Source organism: Hemicordylus capensis, chromosome 5 (genome assembly GCF_027244095.1).
Source record: "Hemicordylus capensis ecotype Gifberg chromosome 5, rHemCap1.1.pri, whole genome shotgun sequence".
Taxonomy (NCBI): Eukaryota; Metazoa; Chordata; class Lepidosauria; order Squamata; family Cordylidae; genus Hemicordylus; species Hemicordylus capensis.
The window spans coordinates 247,053,833-247,079,108 of NC_069661.1; the positions used below are offsets into that span (position 1 = coordinate 247,053,833).

Here is a 25,276-nt window from a genome sequence, read left to right on the forward strand (position 1 = left end):
TTATGTCGGGATATTGACACACACACACATACTCCAAACTGCAAGTTTGGCTCACTGCCGAACTCCAGTGCTTTAGCTTTTACTATGTCATGTGATGCCGCCCTGTACAATTATTCCTCAGAACCCCGGTTTTTCCCAAACTAGTTGTATTATAACCAGCACAAATGAATGTGGTTGTGTTTTGCTGATAATTTCAGACTGTCTGACAGAGAGGCGATTGAAGGAGAATACCTCAGGTATTACTCAATTCAACCCTGTTGGCTTTAGTTTCCTGACATAATAATCAAGGTTCTAATTTTTCCCATCATTCCCTTACTACATCGTTCTGCATGCTTGAGTTGAATGCCCACTGATCTTTTAGAGGCAAGCAAAGGGAGAGATGAAGTTTAGAAAACAGGCCAGCAACATCAGAAAGATTAATGCATATTTTGTAGCATTTCAGAACAATACCGTGGAGTCCTTTTTACTTCCTTAGATATTTTATTATAATAATTATATGTGCAATTATTTTGTTTCAAATATAAACACTACTTTTTCACAAAAGCTGGATGTTACCACCCATATTCATTTAAGGTAAGATCTTCAAGCCCTTACTCCAGGGGTGACTTCTGGCATTGCATTTGCATTGCAGATGCATCCAAAATCATGGGAGGTGCCTCTCCAATGAGGCTCAGTCCTATGCCAGCATTACTCTAGTTCTTGGTTAAAAAATGCTGGTATAGCAAGGAGCCTTGTTATGGGCTTCTCTCATATGATCTTTTGTACTGTGGGAAAGACCTTCTAATCAGTCCTCTGTGCATCTATTGCTAGGCAGGCTTGACTGGTGGATTTCTGCCCACACAATCTGATACCCTTGAGGCTGGTTCAGACATAACAGTAAGAGTTCCCTTCACCTCCGGTTCCCAAACCTGAATGTTTGAACTGGGAATTCCAAATTAAAAAAAATGGACCCACGGGTTCCCTCCCCTAACTTCAGTTGTTACCTTTGGCTTATATTGAGTTATGCTGCCAATAACTGCATTTCAGGGGTGCCTCTGTTACGTCCGATCCAATGATTTCAATTTGCCTTGACTCAAACAGAAGTTGAGGGAGGGAGCTCCTCCCTCACTCTGGCTCCTATTGGCTGCTAGGGATGTGCACAAAACCGGTTCGCCCGATTCGGTTCGGATCAGAACCGGGTCCGAACCAGGAGGGGGTGGTTCGGTTTTGGTTTTGTTCGAACCACCCCCAGGTTCGGTTCGGATCCGAACCGGTTCGGACTGGTTTGGATGACCAAAAATTGGTTGGATGGTAGCAGGTACCCAGGGATACCTGTCACCCAAACCCCAAAGCAATCGGACACTCGTACGGTTTTTTTAATGAATTTTTGAAAATTATTTTTATTTTTTTATCATAGGATATAATGGGACTTGAACCAGGCCATTATTCCTTATTGTGGCGCACCCATGGGTGCCAACAGCCATGCAAAACCTGAAGCAATCAGACACCCCTATGATTTTTTATGAATATTTGAAATATTTTTAATTATTTTTCTCATTGAGTATAATGGGACCCAAACCAGTCCATATCCCCTATTGTGGAGCACCTAGGGGCACAAAAGTGGGGTGGGTGGTAGACATACAGGGCTGCCTACCACCCAAAAAATCCCAAGGCAATTGGACACTCCTCTGATTATTGGTGAATTGTTAAATATTTTTGAATTCCTCATAGAGAATAATTAGGATTGCAGCAAATGTATAGCTTCACGTCAGGGGGAAAGGGGTGTCGTAGAGTGGAGTGTGGTGGCTGGTAGTTCCTAGGGTGGGCAAGGAAGCTATCAGAATTACTTGAAAGGAATTGGGCAAAGGTGTGATTTTTAAGTGATTTTTGAAGTTTACGCGTCTTTAAGGTTTTTCTCCATAAAGAAGCATGGAGGTGTCAGCAAATGTGTAGCTTCACGTTGGGGGCAAAGGGGTGGCCTAGAGCAGTGTGGGGTTGGTGGTAGTGCCAGGTAGGGGCAAGGAAGCTACCTGAATTTTTTCAAAGGATTTGGGCAGAGGGCTGATTTTTGGTTAATTGTTGAAGTTTACGCGTCTTTAAGGTTTTTCCTCATAATAAGTTATAATGGAGCTTTTAGCAGCCCCATAAGTGCACTTGGGGGCTGCTGGGGTGGTCCAGAGCAAGTGGTGGTGTAGTGCACATAGGGTGCCAACCACCACCATGGCTTTCTAACCCATGGGGTACAGGGTTCTGTTGTTTCTGAGACATTGAGTGTGGATTCTATGATAGCATATTAGAGTGGATTCATGGTGTCTCATTGAAAATCTCATTTGCTATCATAGAATCCACACTCAACAGTTAACCTTCAACAATTAATTAAACTTCAACAATTAACCAAAAATCAGCCCTCTGCCCAAATCCTTTGAAAAAATTCAGGTAGCTTCCTTGCCCCTACCTGGCACTACCACCAACCCCACACTGCTCTAGGCCACCCCTTTGCCCCCGACGTGAAGCTACACATTTGCTGACACCTCCATGCTTCTTTATGGAGAAAAACCTTAAAGACGCGTAAACTTCAAAAATCACTTAAAAATCACACCTTTGCCCAATTCCTTTCAAGTAATTCTGATAGCTTCCTTGCCCACCCTAGGAACTACCAGCCACCACACTCCACTCTACGACACCCCTTTCCCCCTGACGTGAATCTATACATTTGCTGCAATCCTAATTATTCTCTATGAGGAATTCAAAAATACTTTAACAATTCACCAATAATCAGAGGAGTGTCCAATTGCCTTGGGATTTTTTGGGTGGTAGGCAGCCCTGTATGTCTACCACCCACCCCGCTTTTGTGCCCCTAGGTGCTCCACAATAGGGGATATGGACTGGTTTGGGTCCCATTATACTCAATGAGAAAAATAATTAAAAATATTTCAAATATTCATAAAAAATCATAGGGGTGTCTGATTGCTTCAGGGTTTGCATGGTTCTTGGCACCCATGGGTGCTCCACAATAAGGAATAATGGCCTGGTTCGAGTCCCATTATATCCTATGATAAAAAAATAAAAATAATTTTCAAAAATTCATTAAAAAAACCGTATGAGTGTCCGATTGCTTTGGGGTTTGGGTGACAGGTATCCCTGGGTGCCAGCTACCATCCTACCAATTTTTGGGCATCTGAACTGGTCCAAACCGAACAACCCCCGGTTCGGTTCGGATCCAAACCTGCAGCCCAAACCTGAGGGCTGGCTTGGTTCGGATCCGAACTGGTTCGCACATCCCTATTGGTTCAGTTCAGATCCAAACCTGCAGCCCACACCTGAGGGCTGGTTCGGTTCGGATCTGAACCACCGAACCGCCCCGGTTCGGATCCGAACTGGTTCGCACATCCCTATTGGCTGCATGGGCTGTCCTTCAGGACATAAGGAAGCCCACACACCCAGCTCCCCCACCTCTCTGCAGTCTCACTGACTGCAGTCAGTCTGAACTCAGACTGAAGAACGGGGGGAGCGGAGGCAGGGAACTGCTGTTCCACTGGACCCACGGTTCCGTAAGTCCTCTGAACTGGCTCTTGGCTAACATGATAGCACAGGTTAAGAAACGCTCATAGAGGGGACACAGACTGCTAGCAAAACTAAGGCACTAATAACTTGGTTCTCTCCTCTGAATGCTTTCTAAACCCATGATGCTATTGAGGCAGCACACTCCCCATCACAGCAATGCAGAAAAGACACTGTAAAGACTGCCTCTACAAGACTCCTGTATTAGAAGGGGCCACCACGGTGCAAATGCTGCTGCTGGTCTATGGTTTTCCCTTCAGTGGTTCTCCAGGTTGCACCCTGCATTCTAAAACGAGAGCTCTTGCACAAGAGGCCTTCATTCAGTTCAACGGAGAGGATGGCTGTGTGCATGCTCCAGTGCTTCTGTGAAGGCAAGGATTTGTTGGCACCAGATTAGTCCTGACTTTTGGAATTCTCTGCTGAATGGGGAACTGGCTAAGTTGGGCAGGAAAGAATCTCTTCTTTTCCGGGGGGGACATCCTTTTCTCCATACATCTTCTAGTAAACTGGGGAAGCAAATTCCTGTGTCTGAGAAATGGCCAAAGCTATAATGAACCTGTAGTACAGTGCATCCCATCATATATCTAGTGGATACTAAAAACCTGACTCCAGTATTAACAGGACTCAATTATTTATTAATGGTTTATATTTTCATGACTTGCATGTTTTGCTTAGCTGACGATCCTTCTTCCTTCATTTTACAATTTTGTCTCACGCGTCTGAGATTTAAGGGAAAGTGTCCATATCCATGCAATAGTGAATTAATTAATACTGCAGCTTTGTCCCCCTCCTCTGTGCTTCTATTGACCAGGCAGAGTTTCATCTCTTTGGCTGCCCAAGCCATTGCTTGTTGTGGTGATGCATTCTGTCTTTCATTAAAATTAAGCTATGAAGTCACCCATATCATTATTGCTGTTTGCACGTATATGCTTTTTACATGTCCTGTAAGGGATTTGGTACGTTGTGAAGACTGAAAAGGAGAAATTATTGCAGAAGGTTTATGATGAGTTAATTTCCCAAACTGCTCAAGAATGTGGCGAGAGGCCTTGAAATAAGTTGAAGACATCAGTCACAAAACCAGATTCACAGCTGGGCATAAATGGTAGCAGTCATGTTCGTAAGCAACCTGTTAGAGCTGAAGATCAAGCTTATAATCTCACAAAAAGAAATGGCTAACATCCAGACTAGCACTGTGAGGGTGCAGCGTGCTGAGTTCCAGACTATCACTGCAGTGCCACACAAACAGGGGAAGGAATGTTTTTCACCAATTGCCCTTCCCTCTGAAACCCACTACACATCACAAAAATATGTCCCTGAGGGTTGCGTGACCTTTGTGGACATATTTTTGTGACACAGCAGTAATCTGGAACTCAGCATGCTGTACCTGCATAGTGTTAGCCTAGATGTCAGCAACTGGAATATAGGGGTGATGGGACTCAAAGTTTATTGCATACAACCAAATCTTATGGGACGCTACAAAAAGACAGGTGCCAACCCTATAGGCACCATGCTGGTCGCAGTTGTACTAGGAATTAGGAACTGTTCCACAAGTAAGGCTGCACAAAATTGTCAGAATGCCCATCAATGTCCTGTACAGCTACAACTGACTAAGTTTCAGTTACCTGCAATTCCTCCTACGATTCAATATCAGGATTTTGCTTTATTTTTAATTTTTGAATATCCCTCCTTGTATGTGACGTTTTCTCATCTACTTGCTGTTATTTATTTCCTGAACACTAAATATTGTTTACCATAACTTGCAGTGTAAATGAAACTGAGTCTTCTTTTGAAGCAAGTCGGAGGTATTATTCTTAAATCTTTTTCTTTGATCTCTACCTTTTATACTCTACAATCAATCAATGCCTTGTTTCCTTTCCACAGTTACAATATTGTACTAGACTTTATTAACTGGTAGATTTCTTCAACATAGTGGTTTCCAGTCTTTTGGGAGGTGGACTTATACATCTAAATTCTGAACCCCTGATCAGGTACATTTCCGATCATTTCCCATAATGTGTTTAATGCCTAGTCAGTTCATTACCAGGCCAACCAGCAACTTCATGGGGTGGGGCATCAGACGGACCCCTTTTTCATACACCATGAAGTTCTTGTTACATCTGACATGATTGCCCATATGATGTGAAGACCCATTTCATGGCATTTTGTTCTCTCTTTCTTGAGAAGGAAGAGTTGTGCAAATCAGAATTCCATGTGAAACACACACATCATATCTCCCATGGCATGGCCTGTAGGCATATGGTGTAGCACCTTCCCATAGGCTAATTGGGTGCCTTAAATACCCCACCTTGAATTCCATAATGAAAGAAAGCTGTGGCATACATTAAATTAATAATAATAAATGATCTGGGTGGGGAAGGAAAGGGGTGTTCCTTCCTAAGACACTCAATAGCTTGTAACTGTCTGAATTGGGTCCTAGTGTGTTTACAGCTATCAGTGTTGCTACCACCTCACAATTAATTAATTAATTAATTAATTAACATACCACCTGATATATAACTCTCTAGGCAGTGTACACAATCCAAATTACAATATAAAAAGAAAATAAAAACCATTAAAACACTTTCACATAAAAACAATAAGAACAATTCACAGACAGAGCCATTAAAACAATTTCACAGAATAAAACAATTAAACAGTTTAAAATTAGTTTTAATTAAAAGCCTGGGAAAACAGGTGTGTCTTAAGGGTCCATTGATTTGTAAGTATTGGTCCACCTTTGGTCTTATTATCTGCCTTTTATCTTGGGTTGTCCCAAGGCCTGGTATGGACTGGAGGTTCCAATATGAAAGAAATCATCTAGTGATCAGGGGACTGAAAGAAAATGAAAGCTCATCATAGTTTCTTGTCATTGAAACTCATTATGAGTTTACTCTGGCAACTAGGGTAACCCTTGAATGCTTTTGACTTGCATGCACTGATCACTGGGGAAAGTAAAGAAATGGGGGGAAAAGGCTGAAGGAGAGCTGAAATGAAATTTCAATATGAACCATTTGAGTCCATCAATTCTAATGCTTCAGATTTTCTTTTTTGCAACACTAATTTTTGGAATGTTTGCTTTTAAATTTTGATAGAAGTCTCAAATTTCAATAACCCGGTTTGAATTGTGGATGTCAGTATTCAAAATAACAAAACCTAGCTTCCTTTGATGGACTTTGAGTTTAGCTGGAGATTCATGGTTCATTTTATTTCAATCAAAATCCCAGCAATTAAAATGAAGACATTGATTGAACTCAGATGAAATTTCATTTCCTCTCTAATAGCATAGGACAGATGGTAATGACTGGGAACCACTGTGTTAATAGACAGATAACTTAAAAGAAATTATTAACATAGTTCAACACATTTTTGTGTCTTCTAAACTTCTAAAATCTGAAAACTTGTGGGTTGATGTCCACCATTTCTAACCAGCACTCACTGTTACCCAGCACCCATATCTCTTTTTATCAAGAGAGTCTAGTCAGCTGAAGCAGTACTGTCAAGAACATAAATGGTCATTAGAGCTGATCTGAATATCTGCACATATTCAAACATGCTATGAATTTTCCACATTCACCATGCAAGCTTTGAAATTTTGAATTCAAAATTGCATTTTGAAAGTGACCTCGTAAACGTCAAAATTCAAATGCTTTAAACATATTGGCATATCTAGTAAGTCTGGCTGGTGACCTGTCTGGTGCTGGTGACTAATAAACAGCTGGAAAAATTTGCAAATTTGCATCATTTGCAAAGGGGAATTTTGAGGACTTTGGGGCAGGAAATTCATTCAAGCTCTAATGGCAATCCATCAAAATGTATTTGTCAGTTTTCTTAGAAATATGATCTCATGCAGCAATATATAGGCAGCTGGGGAAGGCATCCTTTAAGGCAGTTCACATGATAACAATTAGGGTAGGACAAGTGTCTTATGTGTGGGGGAAAAGCAAGGCCGGAGGGGGACAAAGTGATCATCTGGGAGAGGGGAGCAAAGTCGGACAGCATTTCCTCTTACCTTGGTAATGTGTTGGGTAAGTTGCCACTGTATGATCCAGTTCCTCTCTCCCAGAGGAGTGGTTGTTCCCCTTCTGACTTTGCTGTTTCCCTTGCCACATGATCACAAAATGGGAACATGCACAGCTCCTGAACTAGGATAGGGGACCACTCTGTCCTTCCCTAATTATAACAGTGTGAACCAGCCTATTTTGTCTCAGCAGTTAGCATGGTTAGACACCTACACATCAACTTGACTTATGTGAAGAGAAGTTGGAATAGGGCAGAAGTAATACACCTTTCAACCTGAAATTTATCATATATACACAGACACCACACACACCACGGCAGAGAGTGGGTGCTCTTCTAATGCAACCTTTTTCCTTTAAAGGTTCCCACCTTCCCTCTAATTACAATAACAGCTGCTGTTCTTTTGTGTGCCTCTTTGCCAATTTCAATGCACAGTTGCTAAACGCTGTCCAAAATATGCTGCCTGCCCATTGCATCTGATGTATTTACATTTATATCTTCCATCAGGAACCGATACTCAGTGGCGTATGCAGCCCAGAAGCCCTGGCTTCTGAATGCTACCGTGGAGGAAAACATAATCTTTGGGAGTCCATTTAATAAACAGAGGTAATGATCAATTCCCTTATACTTCAAACAGCCAAAACCCTCAGACTTCTCACGCCTCTCACAGGCAAGGCTACAAGACATGAGAGGGGGAAATCCACAGAACTCTACAAAGGGGATTTTTATCACAAAAACAGCAACAATCCTATGCTGGTGGTTGACCATAATAAAGCTGATTGATTGAGAAGAGCAACAATCCCTCCCACCCCTGATTGTCCACTTGTCCCCTGTAAGTGGCATCCTGCCCCATGTTCCTTGTTATATGATTATCTAGACCCAAATCAAACTGGCTTTAGGCAGGCTATCAGGTTGAGACAGCTTGGGTTGGCCTGATAGATTACCTTTGCCAGGGAATTTACAGAGGGAGTGTGACTCTGCTGGTTCTTTTGGATCTCTCAGCAGCTTTCAATACCATCAACCATGGTATCCTTCTGGATTGCCTGAGGGATTTGGGGATAATAGGCACTGTTTTACGGTGGTTCCACCCCATGTCTCAGGTAGATTTCAGATGGTGGCACTTGGTGACCGTTGCTCTTCAAAATCGGAACTGCTATATGGAGTCTCTCAGGGCTCCATTCTGTCTCCAATGCTTTTTAACATCTACATGAAACTGCTGGGTGAGAGGTCATGACAGGATTTGGTGCTGGTTGTTATCAATATGTTGATGACTCCCAAATCTATTTCTGTTGTCATTGATATCTGTTGTCATTGATATCGGGAAATTGCATTTGCCCCTTAAATGTCTGCCTACAGGCAGTAATGGGCTGGATGAGGGGTGATAAACTGTGGCTGAATCCAAGCAAAATGAAGATGCTTATTGTTGGGGGTCATTCTGGATGAGGTTACACTCCTCCCGAAAGAACAGGTTCAGAGCTTGGGAGTGCTCTTGGACCTGGGTCTCAAGTGTGACCCAGTGTGAATGTGACATCTCAGGAACATCTCAGGAAATCTGATGCTATTGTGGGAGGTGGGGGCAGCTTTGGGCTAGTTTTCAGGATGTTTTGTGTAAAAACAAAAAAAAAGCATCAGAATTTGAAGCAAGTTATGGTTGTGTGTATGTGTGTTTAGTGAAATGACTTTTTTTGTTGGCCAGCCACTCAGTAGGACCCAATACAATTTTGCATCAAGTCATTTTCCATATTCTTTTGGCAGGTACAAAGCTGTCACAGATGCATGTTCTCTGCAACCTGATATTGACCTCTTGCCGTTTGGGGATCAGACGGAAATTGGAGAAAGGGTAAGGAAAGAATGAGAAATTATTATTATGACCCGGTGTCAGGATCCTGGGTTTGCCCTATTTATCTCCCTCCCTTGACCCCTTCTGTCCATCTTCCAGAGGCCTCACAGGTTGACCCTTGTCCTCTTCCTCATGGGAAAATAAGCTGCCTTATACCCTTGGTCCATCTAGCTCAGGGGAGGTTTGTCTGAAGGTGCCACCAGCTCATGCTTTCTCTGTAGTTGCTCCGGGAGTGTGGAATGATTAGAGATTAGGTAATAGAATAGATGCAGAGATTAGAGCTGCTCTGTCCCTGTTAACATTTAGAGAACAACTTAAGACACATCTCTTCAGCCAAGCTTTTTAGTTAGTTGGTGTGTTTTTATGGGTATTTTAATTTGATCTTTTTAATGTTTTAACTGTTAGATTCTTGGTTTGTTTTATTCTTGGTTTGTTTTATGATGTAAACTGCCTAGAGACTTCGGTAGTGGGTGGTATACAAATTTATTAAGTAAGTAAGTAATAGCTCACTATTATCTACACTGACTGGCAGCTGCTCGCCAAGGTTTCAGGCAGGAATCTTTCCCAATCCTAAGTGGAAATGCATGCAAAGCAGATGCTCTACCACTGACCTATGGCCCTGCGGTCCCCCCTGTGGGGCCCCTTCATCTGGCTGTCTGGCTGGTTCTGAGCCCAGCCATCTGCTGCCCAGGTGCTTCTCCTCCTTGTCCTCTTCCGCCTCCCATTCTAATATACCCTTCTTTCACCTTGTGTCCACACAAGAGCTTCTGCTACCTCTGCTCGCGCAAAGCTCCCTGGGTTCTGCCTCCACAGTATTTTGTTGGGTTGCCCTAGCAATCCTGTGTGCTTGTCCGAATGTTCTTGGTGGCTTCGGTGCTTCTTCTGGCAATTCTGGATAGCTGCCATTCACAGCTGAAGATGTGGTGGTTGTCAGAAGCAGCCCCATGAGTGAGTCAGCAGAGTTGGCAGTCGGGGAGGGATAAGGCAATATATTTGGGCATTGGGAACCCCAACACCTGATCTCAGTAGACCCATGAATACAGCTTTTTTCTGTGTTGACCTCAGCCCAGGTTGCCTGCTTCCTTTATAGGAGCCTCCTTAATCCCTAGAACTCCTTTTTGTCTTGTTTGTGGTCCACCTGCTAGGGCAGGCTAATTTACAGGTCTTACTCCCATTGCTTCTAACTGTGACTGCCACCGGTCCCCTCGTTTTGTCATGGCCTCCCCTGCTCTGGTTGTCCTGGCCAAAGGATCCGCTGGACCCAGGCACTTAGAGGCTTCCTCAGGCAGTTTTGGGTCATGCCTCATTTGTCGTTTCAGGGCTGAGGGCAGATGCTGAGGCAACTTGCCAAGACAGCAAAGTATGTGTTTTGCAAAAGGGTAGTATTTATTGCATACAAGTTATCTGGCATATTTCCTTCCCGATTTGGTGACTGAGATACATTTTCTTTCGGAGATGGTTCAGGCACTCTCAGGGGTGGCTCAAGCTATTGCAGTGCCTGAAGGGAAGGTACCAAATGTTGCCCCCTGACCTTGGTGGGGGGCCAGCCAGGCCCCTTTCAAAACTGACTCTTGCAAACTTTGAAAGTGACATGAAGGCTGGGAGGAGGGGAAGCTGTCAGAGGCCTCCCCTTCTTTCCTTGTGCTTCCTGTGTGCTTTTTAAGGAGTGCAAAGCCTGCAAGGGTGATTCATCTTGAAGAGCTGTTCTAATGGCAATAGTCCTGCCAGCTTCCCAGAAATCCACTGGCTGAAGGGACCTCTTCACCTTGCCTCACAAACAGGCCACCCCTGGGCTCTCTCCAGGCCCAGCTACCAACAATCCTAACATTTATTGCAACACGTTGTTTTATAAATTTTTGAAATGTTTTATTTTGGGGTAGTCTTTAAAAAGCAGCCATTTTTCAAAGTCTTGCCAGTGCAAACATCACTGTGTTTATTGAAGAGGCTTATATTTATGGTCTATTATACACATTAGGGAATTAACTTGAGCGGAGGCCAACGTCAACGCATCTGCGTCGCCCGAGCCCTCTACCAAAACACCAACATCGTCTTCCTGGTAAGCTCTGCATCTTAAAAACACAAACCATGCAATCTTGTGTATTCAAGTTGCCAGCTGTGAACTGGGGCTGAAAGGAACTTCATATTCAAAACCCAGCCTGGAATTCTCTGAAAGAGATTACAGCCTTGGATACTGGCATTTCAGTATCTAGGATTGGGTTTCTCTGTTGGAAGTTGAATATTGGTTTCATTTTTGGTTTCATCCATGTAATGAAGTGAACTAGTCCATGAAAGCTTATGCTGTAATAAATGTGTTAGTTGCTAAGGTGCCACAAGATTCTTTTGCTGATGTCCAGGCTAAGTTACTCATGACTAATTCAATTGAAATGAATAGGACACATTAGTCATAATTAACTTGTCCCATTGATATCAATAGGGCTCTGGCCATTGTGGCTGCGGATGATGGGAACTGTAGTCCAACATCTGGGGACCCCATTTTGAGAAGCTCTAATCTAGTTTATCTGTTCCCCTTCTGCATCATTTCAGGATGACCCATTTTCTGCTTTGGATATTCATCTGAGTGATCACCTCATGCAAGAAGGTATCCTGAAATTTCTCAAGGATGATAAAAGAACGCTCGTATTAGTGACTCATAAGTTGCAATACCTGCCACATGCTGACTGGGTAAGAAGATACCCACTCTTGGGTTGATTACAAAAATGTATTTATTATTGCATGTGTATATCCTGCCTTGCTCCCATGATAGACTTCAAGGCACAGGGATTTCCAGGTGATCTTCCATTCACACAAGGACCAAACCCACACCTGCGTAGTTTAAGCAAGATGGCTGCATCATGTGTCACTGATTTTAAAAGAACTGCACTGGCTGCGGATATGTTCCAAGTGAAATACAAAGTGATGGTTATTACCTATAAACAGGCCCGTCCCTAGGGCAGGGCGACTGGTGCAATCACCCCAGGCCCTGCATTTGGAGGGGCCCTATGGTGGTAGCTGCTGTGGTCCTGTGAGCACCGATTCTGAGTAGCTGCTCGCTCAGCTGCCTTGACACTTAGCCGCCAGGATATGTGCTTGGGGCTGGTTGGCAGGGGGAGGAGCCGCTCACCCCTCCCGCTTGCCCTGCATCCATCTCTACAACTAGGCCTTCTGCGCCTGCCTCCTCCTCCTCTTTCTCCTCTTCCTTCCTCCCAGCGCCCCTCACTCACCCTCCCGGGAGCCTTTTGCAAAGAAACGTTTGAGAAATTTTGAAACTTTCCCCCAGCCCTCAGTGGGGAGCTTGCTTTGCACAGGGCTTCCCAGAGGCTCCCCTCAGAGTCACGCATTGCTCTGGAGTGTTGCACATGTAGCCGCCGGAGCAGTTTGTTTTGATTTGGAATGGTTGTTCATGTTTATTTGCTGCTCTCGGGCTTCACTTTCACTCAGGAGCCACAGGACTGCCAGTGCGCCATAGCCGAGAGTTCGCAGCCAGCCCATCCCATCACTCCTTGCCTCCCTTACCAGAAGAGAGCCCCATTTCTGCGAGCTTCCTTCTTCTGCACGCTCCTGCGGAAATAGATTTCAAGCTTCTCGCTCCCATCCAGCTGCGACTCGCTTCCGATCTCCACCCTCTTGTTGTTCCCTGGCACAAGAGAAAGAGTCCGGTGCCTCAGAGACGCATGGCAGGCAGGGGGGTCAGCAACATGTTGAATCGGGGGGATGCCTCTTAGTCCGTGGTGGAGAGAGCCCACCTCTTTTGCCTCTCAGGCTGCACCCAGTCCCTTCTCCCTTCTGCCACCTGGCTAAGAGTCAGGGTGATGAATGGCCCTGCATGTGCCCCACCGCATCCCTTCCCTACCTGGTCCCCCAGCAATGCACAGCAGCCCCTGGCTGGCTGGAGAGGATACAGAGAGAGCTTTGCTCGCTTGCAGCTTGCTCAGCCAGTTGGCGCCTGGCCTTTCCCCTCTCCCCCCACCTTTTCTTGAGGGGAGAGGGGAGAAAGGGAATAAAGGTATATATGGGATTGCCGCCTTCAAAATGCGTACTTGGAAGCAGGCCCGTGTTGGGGGAGGGGGCAGAGGCAGTGAGCCATGGCCGAGGCACGCAGTGAGCAGGCAGCTGGAAATGTTAAGGAGGCCCCGTATATCCTGATTTGCCCCCAGCCCTTGAACCATTTTGAAGGCCACTAATTACAGTAGCACAAGCTGTGCCACACCGTCGGATTTTTGGAATTGCAGTCTTGCGCTATTAAAATGATCGGAACACATCGGAGGTTGCCACGGGTTGCACACCTCGTGACATGCTTGTATTAGCACAACACTAATCTGGAACACAAGCGCCAGACTTAGTGCAACTAACTAGCAAAACCACCTCGCACTTGCACAATATCCTTGCACAAGCACAGCGTTAGGATGTCAACTGCTGGTTTTAGGGTGTGGAATGGTGCAGTGGGGAAGTAACCTGTCTAGAGAGCAGGTGGTTGTTGGTTTGAATCCCCGCTGGTGTGTTTCCCAAAATATTGGGAACTCCTTTTTCCAGCAGCAGCGATGCCAGAAAGATGCTGAAAGGCATTATCTCATTCTGCGCGGGAGATGGCAATGGTAAACCCTTCCTGTATTCTACCAAAGACAACCACAGGGCTCTGTGGGTGCCAGGAGTCAACACTGACTTGACGGCACAACCACCACCACTTCAGTGGTAGGATGTGCTTTAACACACCCTGCTTTTATATATTTTCATATTTTATGTTTGTATGTTTTTATGGTCTCAGTTGATTTTAATGTAGTTCTATGGAATTTTATTGTATTGATTTTTGTAAACCCCCTTGGGATAGGTTTTATGAAAGGCAGTATATAAATTGAACAATACATATATACATACATACATACTGTACGTACATACATATATACATACGTATATATATATAGCCCATGCACAGATTATTATTACTATTAATAGTTAAAGATCACTTTTATTTTGATAGGAAATAATGCTGATTTTTAGCATTCCTAGCACAGTCCAGATAAGGAAAGGGCACACAATACACAATACATATTTGGATACCACTTCACTCATTTTTCGTTTTGCAATAAAGCTTTGATTCTGGATCGTGGGAAACTCACTGATAGCATGTTTTCACCTAATTGCCAAGGAGTGAGTAACTTTGTGCAATTATGAAATAGCTCCCTTCTTTCTCCTCCTTCCTAGATCATTGCCATGAAGGATGGAACTGTGCTTAGAGAAGGGACCCTGAAGGACATCCAGACAAATGATGTTGAGCTGTATGAACATTGGAAGACCCTAATGAATCGTCAAGACCAGGAATTAGAAAAGGTATCTGCAAACAATAGCAGTGCAGGCAAGTCACCTGAGCAGTTGATATTTTGTGCATCATTTCATGAGGTGAATGGGTCTCTCCTCAAGGGGAGCTCTCGGTTGAGTTACTTTTCTTTTTGCCATAGAGTTATGGGATTCAGGACTGCTTCACGCATAACCAGATTGCTAGCCAGAGGTCACCTCTATGCAGCAGCAGGTTAACCTATTGGCTAATCACACTCAAGCCTTTTCATTTTTAGGCCCTCCATTCTGGAAATGTAGCCTCTCCATTCCAGCCCTTCTCTCCCATCAGTCTTGACACCCTAGGATTTTGTGTGTGTGTGTGTTGTGGTTATTATTATTATTACCCAACATCATGTGTAACTAGCATGCTTGCCACCAAAAAAAGGATGTGAGCAGAAGCAGCAGCATTCACACTTCAGCAAGCACAGGCGCTCGAGTGTGGGGGTGGATTTTAGCTAATCCCCCTTTCCTCAGAAGCACTCTGTGCCTTCCATAAATATGTCCCTGAGGGCCATGCATCCCTCAGGGACATATTTCCAAGTAGTACAAAGCACTTCCAGGGGAAGAGGAGATCTGTGAAAATCACTCACCCCCCACCCCATAGTGAGTGATCAGGCTGCTGAAGCAAGACCACAGCATTTGTACAGGTTTTGCGGGGACTGAATGCACTCGTCATTAGTCAGGATATCAGCCACTAATTTTCATTCCTTCCTCTAATCCATTATATACTCGCTCCCCTTGCTGGGCAATCAGCTACCCTCAAACCCTGTTCCCTCCATTTTCTTCTCTTTTAACCCCTTTGGGGTAGACAGCCAGCCAGTCTTGCAGTAACAAGCATGAATTGCCCCCTTTGCTAAGCAGGGTCCACCTTAGTTTGCATTTGGATGGATGACTGCATGTGAGCTTTGTCTCCAGTATGATATCCCCCTTAGGGGATGGGATTGTAGCTCAGTGGTAGAGCACCTGCTTTGCATGCAGAAGGTTCCAGGTTCAAGTCCTGGTAGCTTCTCCAGGTAGGACTGGGACAGACTGAACCTTGGAGAGTTGCTGCCAGTCAGTGTAGTTAATACTGAGCTAGATGGTGCAGCACTCTGTTTTCGACCACTGGATTATCTTGATTAACTGGATTATCTGGCTCCTTGCACCAAAAATAACCTATTTAAAACCTTGATGGCAGGATATGGAAGCTGACCAGACCACTCTGGAAAGAAAGACTCTCCGAAGAGCAATGTATCCAAGAGAATCCAAATTACAGCTGGAGGATGAGGATGAAGGTAATAAAAATAAACAAATGACTCATTTTAAAATTTATTTTTTAAAAGAGAAATTATTACAATTATATAAATGAATTAGAACCATTCAAAGGAACCTCAAGTCAGCCAATACTGAAATGAAAATTATAATGCAGAGAGAATACATGTACCTACTTAGGCATCACTGTAAGGCCTAGTTACACACTCATGTACATGTATTGAGTTCGATACAACTTTGAGCACAGTGCAGGGGATGATGGCAGCTGAATGTGTGATCTGACTCCATTAAAGCTGGGCCTTCTCTGTGGCATCCCCGGGGCTTTGGACTATGCTCCCTGTTGACATAAGAGCCTCATTCTCCGTTTGTTTTTAGGAAGACTCTCAAGATGCACCACTTTTCACAGGCTTTTAACTGGAAATTTAATTTTAATAACCTGTTTATTTTATGAGATTGTTTTTCATCTTTTAAAAAATATTTTCTATTGTGTGTTAAATTTTGTACACTGTCTGGAGATCTACATATCAGGTGGTATAAAAATATGATAAATAAATACATACTAAATAAATAAAAGCAGTAAGCTTGTCTACACAACCCAAAGCAGGATCAGAGGAGCCCTCAGCCAAGGTTGAAGAGTTGGACTCACTCCCAATCAGCAGTCATATGAACTCAAAGATCAAGGTAGAAGGAGAGGAGAGTTATTTTACAGGAGGTAGGAGCTGGGTAGAACATCTTTTCATCCACCCTTGGTAAAATGCTGGGGATATAATGTGGGTTGGCCCATCCTCTCTAGCTCCCGCCTTCCACATGACCACTCTTCCCCACTCCTCCTCCTCTAATCTTTGAGTTCACATGACCACCGATCAGGAGCACAGCCTGCTCCTTTAACTTGTGTCTGGGTGCTCCTCCAACCCCATTTCAGGTTGTGTGAACAAGCCTCTTATGTTGAAAGTTATAGGAAAGTTCTTTCTGTGGTGTTATATCTGGGACAGCCCTTTTACACATACAAATTAACAGTGGATGAAGTGAGGAGTATACCAGCACAACCAGCTTTTAAATATCATAATAATTGGATCGGTTTGGGGAATATCCAAGTATATGCAGGACAAAACCCTTCCCATGTTGTGGGAATTACTTGCAGCTAAGACATGGAAGGCAGATTAGCCAACTAAGATAAATTTGTGACCTATCAGAGGAAGAAGAGGAGGAAGATGAAGATGAAGATGATAACATGTCGACCGTCATGCGATTCAGGACAAAGATGCCATGGAAGACCTGCTGGCGATATCTCACCTCAGGGGGGTTTCTCCTGCTCTTTCTTATGATCTTCTCTAAACTCTTGAAGCATTCGGTCATGGTCGGCATTGATTATTGGCTGGCACAGTGGACATCGATGGACAAAAATGCGACCATGTGTTCCATAGGAGATGCATTTGACAGAAAGGTAGGCCAGAGTTTTAAGGTTAAAGCATGAACTGTAAACAAACAAAACAATAGCTGACGTCCAGAGTAGAGATGTAAAATTTCCAGAAATTTTGATATCATGAAACAAACTCAGGGTTTTCTGTTGTTGTTCCCTACACGCATGCACACACACGCGCACACGCACACACACAGTTTGGGGGGGGCAGGATGGAAGATTTGGAGAAACTTGAAATATATGCAATACTTTTTTTTGCATCATTTACAGATCTAAAGTCACTTTGTTTCTTTAGCAGTATAACATTTATTATGTATAAGCTGCTTTGCTCATAACATTGATCATGTTTGGTATATAACATTTAGAAGAATAGTTTATTCAGACAATTAGTGCTAATGTAGTAATTTACTTTTAAAATGCTGCTTAATTTTTGTTACCAATGGGCTACACTCTGCTGAACTCCATTACACTATAGTAAAACATAGTTTGTCATTATGCATTCTAGACAGTTTTCTCCAGTGTCAAGAATCAGAAAAAGACAAAAAAGCGGGAGAAAGACTTATTGAATACAATTTTGCCACATGAAACTGTCTAATCAGTCTCGTTTTCTGAGCTATCACTGTCAGCAGTTTCTGATTCTTCTGATCCTTCATTTTTATCATCTTAATGACTTGTGAAAATGGAATTGCCTAGATGCCTTTTCACATTAGTTTATTTCTTGATCTGGTGTATTTCCAAACAGAGACCAATTTCTTTCATATGCTGCAGAAGATAGAGGAATCTGAAGCAAGCAAGAAGCTTGGGAGAGTAAAGGCTAGAACACCTTTACTTATATGAATATATCTGAACACCTTTTCTTAAATATTTTATTCATAATTCCAAAAGAAAATATTTTATAACTAGCTGACCCAGGTGCAGAGCACCCCCCCTTCTCTCCCCCTCAGCTCTTCCCCCGTTCTCAGCCCATTTCGGCCTGAGATTCCCCTGTTGGTGTAGGTTCACACAATCATGCTAATGTTGGTAGATCTCCTTAAACCTGGGTTTGGATGGTTATGTGAACCAGGCCATAGATTTCTGAAACTATCCAGAGAGGTTTCCAAAGCCTAACGGCTGGCTTGGTCAACCTGAGTCTCTCCTGCTGCTGTTGGACTACAACTCCCATCATCCCCTGCCACATTGCATAGTGGTTGATGGGAACTGTAGTCCAACATCTGGAGTGTCTCAGGTCGGCTACCCTGTCTAAAAACAATCACCATAAAGATTCTGCGGCTAGCTGCCATTCACTGATGTAGGAGAAAGTGACGGTACAGTTGGGGTGTGATTGCTGGACGGGTGGCTTAAACTTGCTTCTTGTCTTGAGAGAGGGGTTGATTCCATTCTCAGTGTCTCCCACACTGGATCAAGTGTGATTGTTTTGAAACCTATGGAGCATTGAATCCAGTGGTATAAGTGAGTGGGCTGCAATCTAGGACATAGTTTACAGGAGTGGGGAAGATTTGTACAAAGTTTCCCCTCTTCTAAAGACACAGCATGGGACAGGAATCTGAATAAAATACACTCAAAACTCAGATCTCATGTTCAGAATTCAGATTTTAAGCTCTGGGTTTCTGGTCTCCCCATAAATATTGTAGAAATTTAACATGCAAATTTGAAATCCAAACGTTTGAGTGAATTTCCCTCCTCCTCAGAGAGATTCCCGTACTAAAGTTATAATCCGGTTTTGAAGTTCAGTGGTGTTCCTTCAGATGTACATAGCAGCTAACAAAACAGTCAGAGGTCACAAACTTCATTTTTCCCAATAGGGCTATAAAAACATCCAATTAATTCAAATAGGAAGTGCATAGAGTATTAAAACAGAAGTCTTTTGGAACTATGACCCACCAGCTGGTCTGTATTGTTGATGTCAGGATGTCTTTGAGAACAACTTATAATTAAAGGAAAATTGTATTCCTTCCCAGGATTAGAAAATTGCTTTTTCTCCTTTGTTTTAATAGACTTGTTACGTGGCAGTGTTCAGCATCCTTAGCGGCGCAGGGATTGTCCTTTGCCTCGTCACATCCCTGACTGTTGAATGGATGGGACTCACAGCAGCTAAGAACCTTCACCACAATCTCCTCAACAAGATCATCCTCGGGCCAATTAGGTACCATGACATGAGTTACTTTGCAAATGTACCCATAGGACAAATGGGGTTATTGCTATGATTATGATTACTGGCTGACATCCAAATTAACAAACAAAGTTGCACATACCCAAGAAGCTGAGATAACTGAGCAGATGCTCCAAATTGTTCAATCTCTTGCACTCTCTGCTCACTTGGACAAACGTTAGGAAGCTGCTTTATCCTGAGTCAAACCATTGGTCCATCTAGCTCAGTATTGTCTAAACTGACTAGCAGCAACTCTTAAAGGTTTCAGGCAGGAGTCCCCCCCAGCCCTATCTGGAGATGTCAGGGATTGAACCTGGAACCTTCTACATGAAAGCAGATGCTCTACCTCTGAGCAGGGGTGGAGCCACCATTGGGCAACCAGGTTCAAAGACATCAGATGCGGGAGGCGTGGTTTAGCTCCCGAATGGGGCGTGTGGCAGATGCAGGGGGTGGGGCAAGGGGGGCTGTGGTGGCGGCAGAACCTGGGCCGCCGCCAGCCTCCCTCCACTCCGGCCACTGGGCTATGGTTCCCATCCCCTAAGGGAATATCTTGCAGCAGAGGACGCTCACATGTAGTCGCCCATCCAAATGTAAACGAGGGCAGATGCTGCTTAGCAAAAGGGAGACTTCATACTCACTACCAGCTCTCCTCCCTGGTTCTAAGCCTGGGATTTCATGGGCATAAGGGAAGGAGGGCGTGGTTCACACACATAGTTCAGGAGGCAGAAGGATAACTATAGTCTTTTCTATGTTTGCTTTCATCAAACAGATTCTTTGATACTACACCTGTGGGACTGATTCTCAACCGTTTTTCTGCTGATACAAACATTATTGATCAGGTGAGCAAATTGGTCTCATCTTTTTCAGAATAACCTCAACCAGTAAATGGTATCCTTTGGGACCATATTTCCAGATATGTTCCCCATATGCAGAATGGAAATTGTAATGGCATCACAGGTTCTTGGGAGGGCCTGCATGTAACAGTACTGAAGTGACGTGCAACGTTAAACATTCTATGAATGGAGGTCCGTAGAGGAGGATTGTGCAAGACTAACACTCCGATCATGTCCACGCTAAGTGTCTAGATCCATTTTAATTCCCCATGGTTCAGCCCAGGTTTTAAATGTGAGTGGAGCTGGTTCACCTTCAAAGTGACATACCCCTCAATACTGGGGAGTGGGGGTGGGGAGTCTGTTTAATTTTGCATCAGATCTGTCATGCATTATCTCAAAATAGACCTGGGAACTATGGGAGTTATAGTCAACAACAACTGGGAATCCCTGTTAGAGGGAATGCTGGTGGTAACTAGGAAGAAAATATTTTCCATGGTAGCACCCTGTTTAGGGAATATACCTCTCCCACCAAGTGTTTAAAGGAGGGCTGCTCTAAATTGCAATTTTCTGATAGTTCAATGGACTGAATGTGCTGATATCCAGACTAACAAAGCACTGATGCTGCCAGTGCTGCATGTGCACTATGGAAGAGGAGTGATTTTCATCTATCTTCCTCCTCCCCTCTGAAGTCTATTGTGATCCCCACCCGCAATGTCCCTGAGGGCTGTATGACCCTCAGGGACATATTTTCAGGGGTCACAGTCAGCCTCATAGGGAAGGGGGGAGCAAAAAATTATGTCTCCCCATAGCACATGCACAGCATTTGAGCACCAGAGCTATGTCAATTTGGATGCCGGCCAGTGTTTAAATTGATTGTTGTTTTCACTGTAGTTCTGTCTACATATTTAATTCTCTTCAACGTACTCATTGTTAATCCCATGCATGGCAGCTCTCGCAAGAGTTCACAAGCAGCTGCCGGATAGGATAGCAACAGCAGCAGGAGAGAAAATAATGATGGCGGCCAGCGGGAGCAGGAGGCGGTGGCGGGCTGGCCCGGCCCGGCCCAGCCTGGCCGCAGGGATGAGGCGGTTTGCTGGGAGTTGGCAGGTGGGCGGGAGAAGTTGGTGGGCTCTCCAGCCGGTCCATTAGCAGAAAGTGCCGGGAGGGGAGGAGAAGTGGGCTGGCCGGCCCGCCAGCCAAAAAGTGGAGGGGGGGCAAGATGCAGGCTGGCTGGCCAGCCAGAAAGCTGGGCAAGCCGGCGGGGTGCAGGGAGAAAAAGGCAGTGGGTGTGCCAGCTGGAAGCGCAGATGTTCTGCGCCCAGCCCAGCTAGCATACAGTAATTGCTTTATTACTATGTCATCTGCCTTGGTCCTGCAAAAGGATATATGCATATTTTATACAAACAATCATCCACTGGCTGCAAGCATAAAGGTGGAATCCCTAAAGAGTGGGATATCTCAGCATAATTGTCTTAATAACGTTATTATCTTAATAACATTGTTATCATAATAATCTTAATAACGTTATTATTTTAATAACATTGTTATCATAATAATCGTGGTTAGCATTTTTAAAGTGGATGCAAGGTAAGGAAACTATGGTGAAAAAGTACATTCACACACATACGCTTGGGACAGTTTATATTTTCCAGAATTTTGGGGATTCCAGGGACATAGCACAGCAACCTTGCTGAAGCGATTGCAGGCCTGTCTCTGGATGGGAGAATGCCTAGGAATCCTGTTACACATCTGGGTTTCCTCATGAAAGGAATGCAGGCTATGAGTAGTATAAAATAATGAATACATGCTCACTTGTAATGATTAGAACAGGGATTCTCAAACTTGAGTTCTCAGATGTTGGATTACAACTATCATCACCATCATCTTCATCTTCATCATCATCAGCAAGTTATAGTCCAACAACATCTGGGGAGCCCAAGTTTGAGAACCCCTGGATTAGAACATTGGCCTCATACAACATTTTTTTTTATCTTTGGCACAGCATATCCCTCCGACTTTGGAGTCCCTCTCGCGATCTATCTTACTCTGTCTGTCTGCCATTGGGATGATTTCCTACGCCACTCCGCCATTTCTTGTCGCTCTAGTGCCCCTTGGGATAGCCTTTTATTTCATCCAGAAATACTTTCGAGTTGCATCCAAGTAGGTATTTAAATATATATAAATCTATAAATCTATATCTATATCTATATCTATATCTATATCTATATCTATATCTATATCTATATCTATATATATATACTGCATATATATATATTGGTGTGCCAAATTTCTTTCTAACCCATGGCTCTCAGTGTATTCCATTATAAATCCATTGCTATTAGCAATGCTAATAGCTATCATCGGTTTCTATGTTTAAGGAAAGCAAATGCATGACATTAACATGTGTGTTGAGTTGACTTTCTTTGTCCTCTGCTGCTGTTTTCTTTTATGGTCCAGTTTTTGCTACTTCAGATAATAGAATGTAAGAACATAAGAACAGACCTGCTGGATCAGGCCCAAGGCCCATCTAGTCCAGCATCCTGTTTCACACAGTGGCCCAGCAGATGCTGCTGAATGCTGAGGGCATGGCCTCTCTCCTGCTGATACTCCCCTGCTACTGGTATTCAGAGGCATCCTGCCTCGGAGGCTGGAGGTGGCCTATAGCCCTCCGACTAGTAGCTGTTGATAGACCCCTCCTCCATGAAGTTATCCAAGCCCCTCTTAAAGCCATCCAGGAAGGGATCTGTGAAGTCTTCTCCAATGCTCAGCCTCCTGCTCCATGCAGAAAACTGCTCCAGCATCCCCGACGGATGTCTGCCCAGCCTCTGCTTGAAAACCTCTGGTGCCAGAGAGCCTACTATTGCATATGGCGGGCTGTTCCCCTGTCCAACAACTCTTACCATGGAGAAATTCTTCCTAATGGCTAGCCTAAACTGCTTACTTGTAATTTCAACCCCTTGGTTCTAGTCCGGCCCTCAGAAGCCAATTTATCTCTTGCCTTCTTTCCTTGGGGTCAGGGACCTTCAGGAGCTTGATGACAGCACCCAGCTGCCGCTTCTCTGCCACTTTTCTGAAACCGCAGAAGGCCTCACCACCATCAGGGCGTTCAGGTTTGTAAATATGGACTTCCCTTTTAAATTAATGTCTCCCTAACTGCATCACTTAAATCTGAGACAGGCTACTCCAGTGACTGGCTTACATCCAGATTAAGCTGCTTATAAGTGGTCTTATTACAATTAATGGGATAAGTTTACTTGTCCCATTAATTTTCATAAGACCACTTACTGCTTATTAGACCACTTATAAGACCACTTACTACTTATTAATTTTAATAATACCACACATTTACTTGTCCCATTAATTTCAGTGGGAGTACATGAGTAACTTAGTATAGACGTAAGCCAGAAACCTGAGTAGCCTTTCTCATGACTGTAGCATTTAAATTTGTATATGTTTGTGTATACAGTGTTTTTGTGGCCTCCCAACTCCAGACAGTCTTGCTGGAAACTTGTCATCTATACCCATTTCAGACTGGCTTTTGGGTGGGCTATGGGTGGAGACTGCCTTGGTCGGCCTGATGGATTATCTCCAATGGGGAACTGACATAGAGGGTGTAACTCTGTTGGTCCTTTTGGATGCCTCAGAGCCTTTTGGTACTATGGATCGTAGTATCCTTCTGGTCTGTCTGAGAGGGTTGTTGGGAGTGGGAGGCACTGCTTTTCTGTGGTTCTGCTCCTACCTCTCAGGCAGATTCCAGATGGTGTTGCTCAGAGACTGTTGTTCCCTAAAAACTCAAACTTTTATATGGTGCCCCGCAGGGCTCCGTACTGTCTCCAGTACTCTTTAACATTTACATAAAAGCGCCGGGAGAGACATGAGATTTGGTGCAGGGTATTATCAGTATGCTGATGACACCCAAATCTATTTCTCTATGTCCACATCATCAGCAGAAGGCATAACTTCCCTAAATGTCTGCCTGGGCGCTTTCCAGATTAACCGCTCAACAGTGGCAAAATGCTTCAGTTTGGGAAAATTGCATTCAAAACGTAAATAGCAAAGCGCCCAACAGGGGGAGCAATCTCGTGAAAACTAACAACTGGAAAATACAGCAACCTTTTTATGCCGGACATACAATGTTATAGTAATAAATAGCAGCGATTAAATCCAAAAAAAGGCATCCGAAATTTGAACAGCACCCTGCTGTCAGTGTAGGGACTGCAGTGTCACAGCACAGGAAGTATGGAAGTACACTTCGGAGATACATCGTGACTTTGTTGCAGGGTCTAATCTGGAAAGCGCCCTGGAGGCGGTGATGGGCTGGATAAACTGAGATGGAATCCAGTTAAGACAGAGGTACTTATGGATTTCTATCAGGCTTTTGCATGGTAACAAAAATGTTTTTAAAATACCCTAGAGCTGACGTTCATACAATTTAAAGGGGGGGGGGAATGATTAAATTACAGGCAAGACTTGGGTATTGTAACTGATACTTGTTCTAATGATGAGATGGAAGTCCTCTTATCTTTTGTGTGTGTGTGTGTTTTTCTTTCTCCCCCCCTTTTCTTTTTGTGTGTGCGTGTGTGTATCTTATGTTGTGAAAAATTAAATAAAAAGTTATTTTAAAAAAAAAAAACAAGGCAGAGGTACTTATTGTGCAGGGTAGGAACCTGAGAGACAATTTTGATCTGCCAGTTCTCCCCCAGGAGGAACAGGTACGCAGCCTAGGAGTACTTCTGGATCCAAACGTCTCTCTGGTGTCTCAGATTGAGTCATTGGCCAGAGGTGCTTTCTATCAGCTTTGCCTGATACGACAGCTGTGTCCTGAGCAGTGAACATCATTTTTCCCCATCAGGATTTTGTTCAAAATTTAAAGTTTACTGGATTAGCCTGCTAGT

At 43.9% G+C, this 25,276-nt stretch overlaps 1 protein-coding gene across 8 annotated transcripts in view; it reads left to right on the forward strand.

The window, feature by feature from the left end:
* Positions 1–25,276, forward strand: part of ABCC9 (ATP binding cassette subfamily C member 9) — a 108,762-nt gene that overhangs the window by 57,467 nt on the left and 26,019 nt on the right. For 5 of the 8 annotated variants that reach the window (XM_053257771.1, XM_053257770.1, XM_053257773.1 and 2 more), the window contains 13 exons: positions 198–236; positions 5,304–5,342; positions 8,065–8,163; positions 9,313–9,397; positions 11,373–11,453; positions 11,942–12,079; positions 14,597–14,722; positions 15,906–16,002; positions 17,173–17,423; positions 19,394–19,542; positions 20,318–20,387; positions 22,384–22,541; positions 23,399–23,491. In XM_053257771.1, coding sequence (XP_053113746.1) covers positions 198–236; positions 5,304–5,342; positions 8,065–8,163; positions 9,313–9,397; positions 11,373–11,453; positions 11,942–12,079; positions 14,597–14,722; positions 15,906–16,002; positions 17,173–17,423; positions 19,394–19,542; positions 20,318–20,387; positions 22,384–22,541; positions 23,399–23,491 — 1,425 coding nt within the window. The remainder of the gene's footprint in view (positions 1–197; positions 237–5,303; positions 5,343–8,064; positions 8,164–9,312; positions 9,398–11,372; positions 11,454–11,941; positions 12,080–14,596; positions 14,723–15,905; positions 16,003–17,172; positions 17,424–19,393; positions 19,543–20,317; positions 20,388–22,383; positions 22,542–23,398; positions 23,492–25,276) is intronic. The other 3 variants (XM_053257778.1, XM_053257775.1, XM_053257776.1) reach the window with 2 other exon arrangements.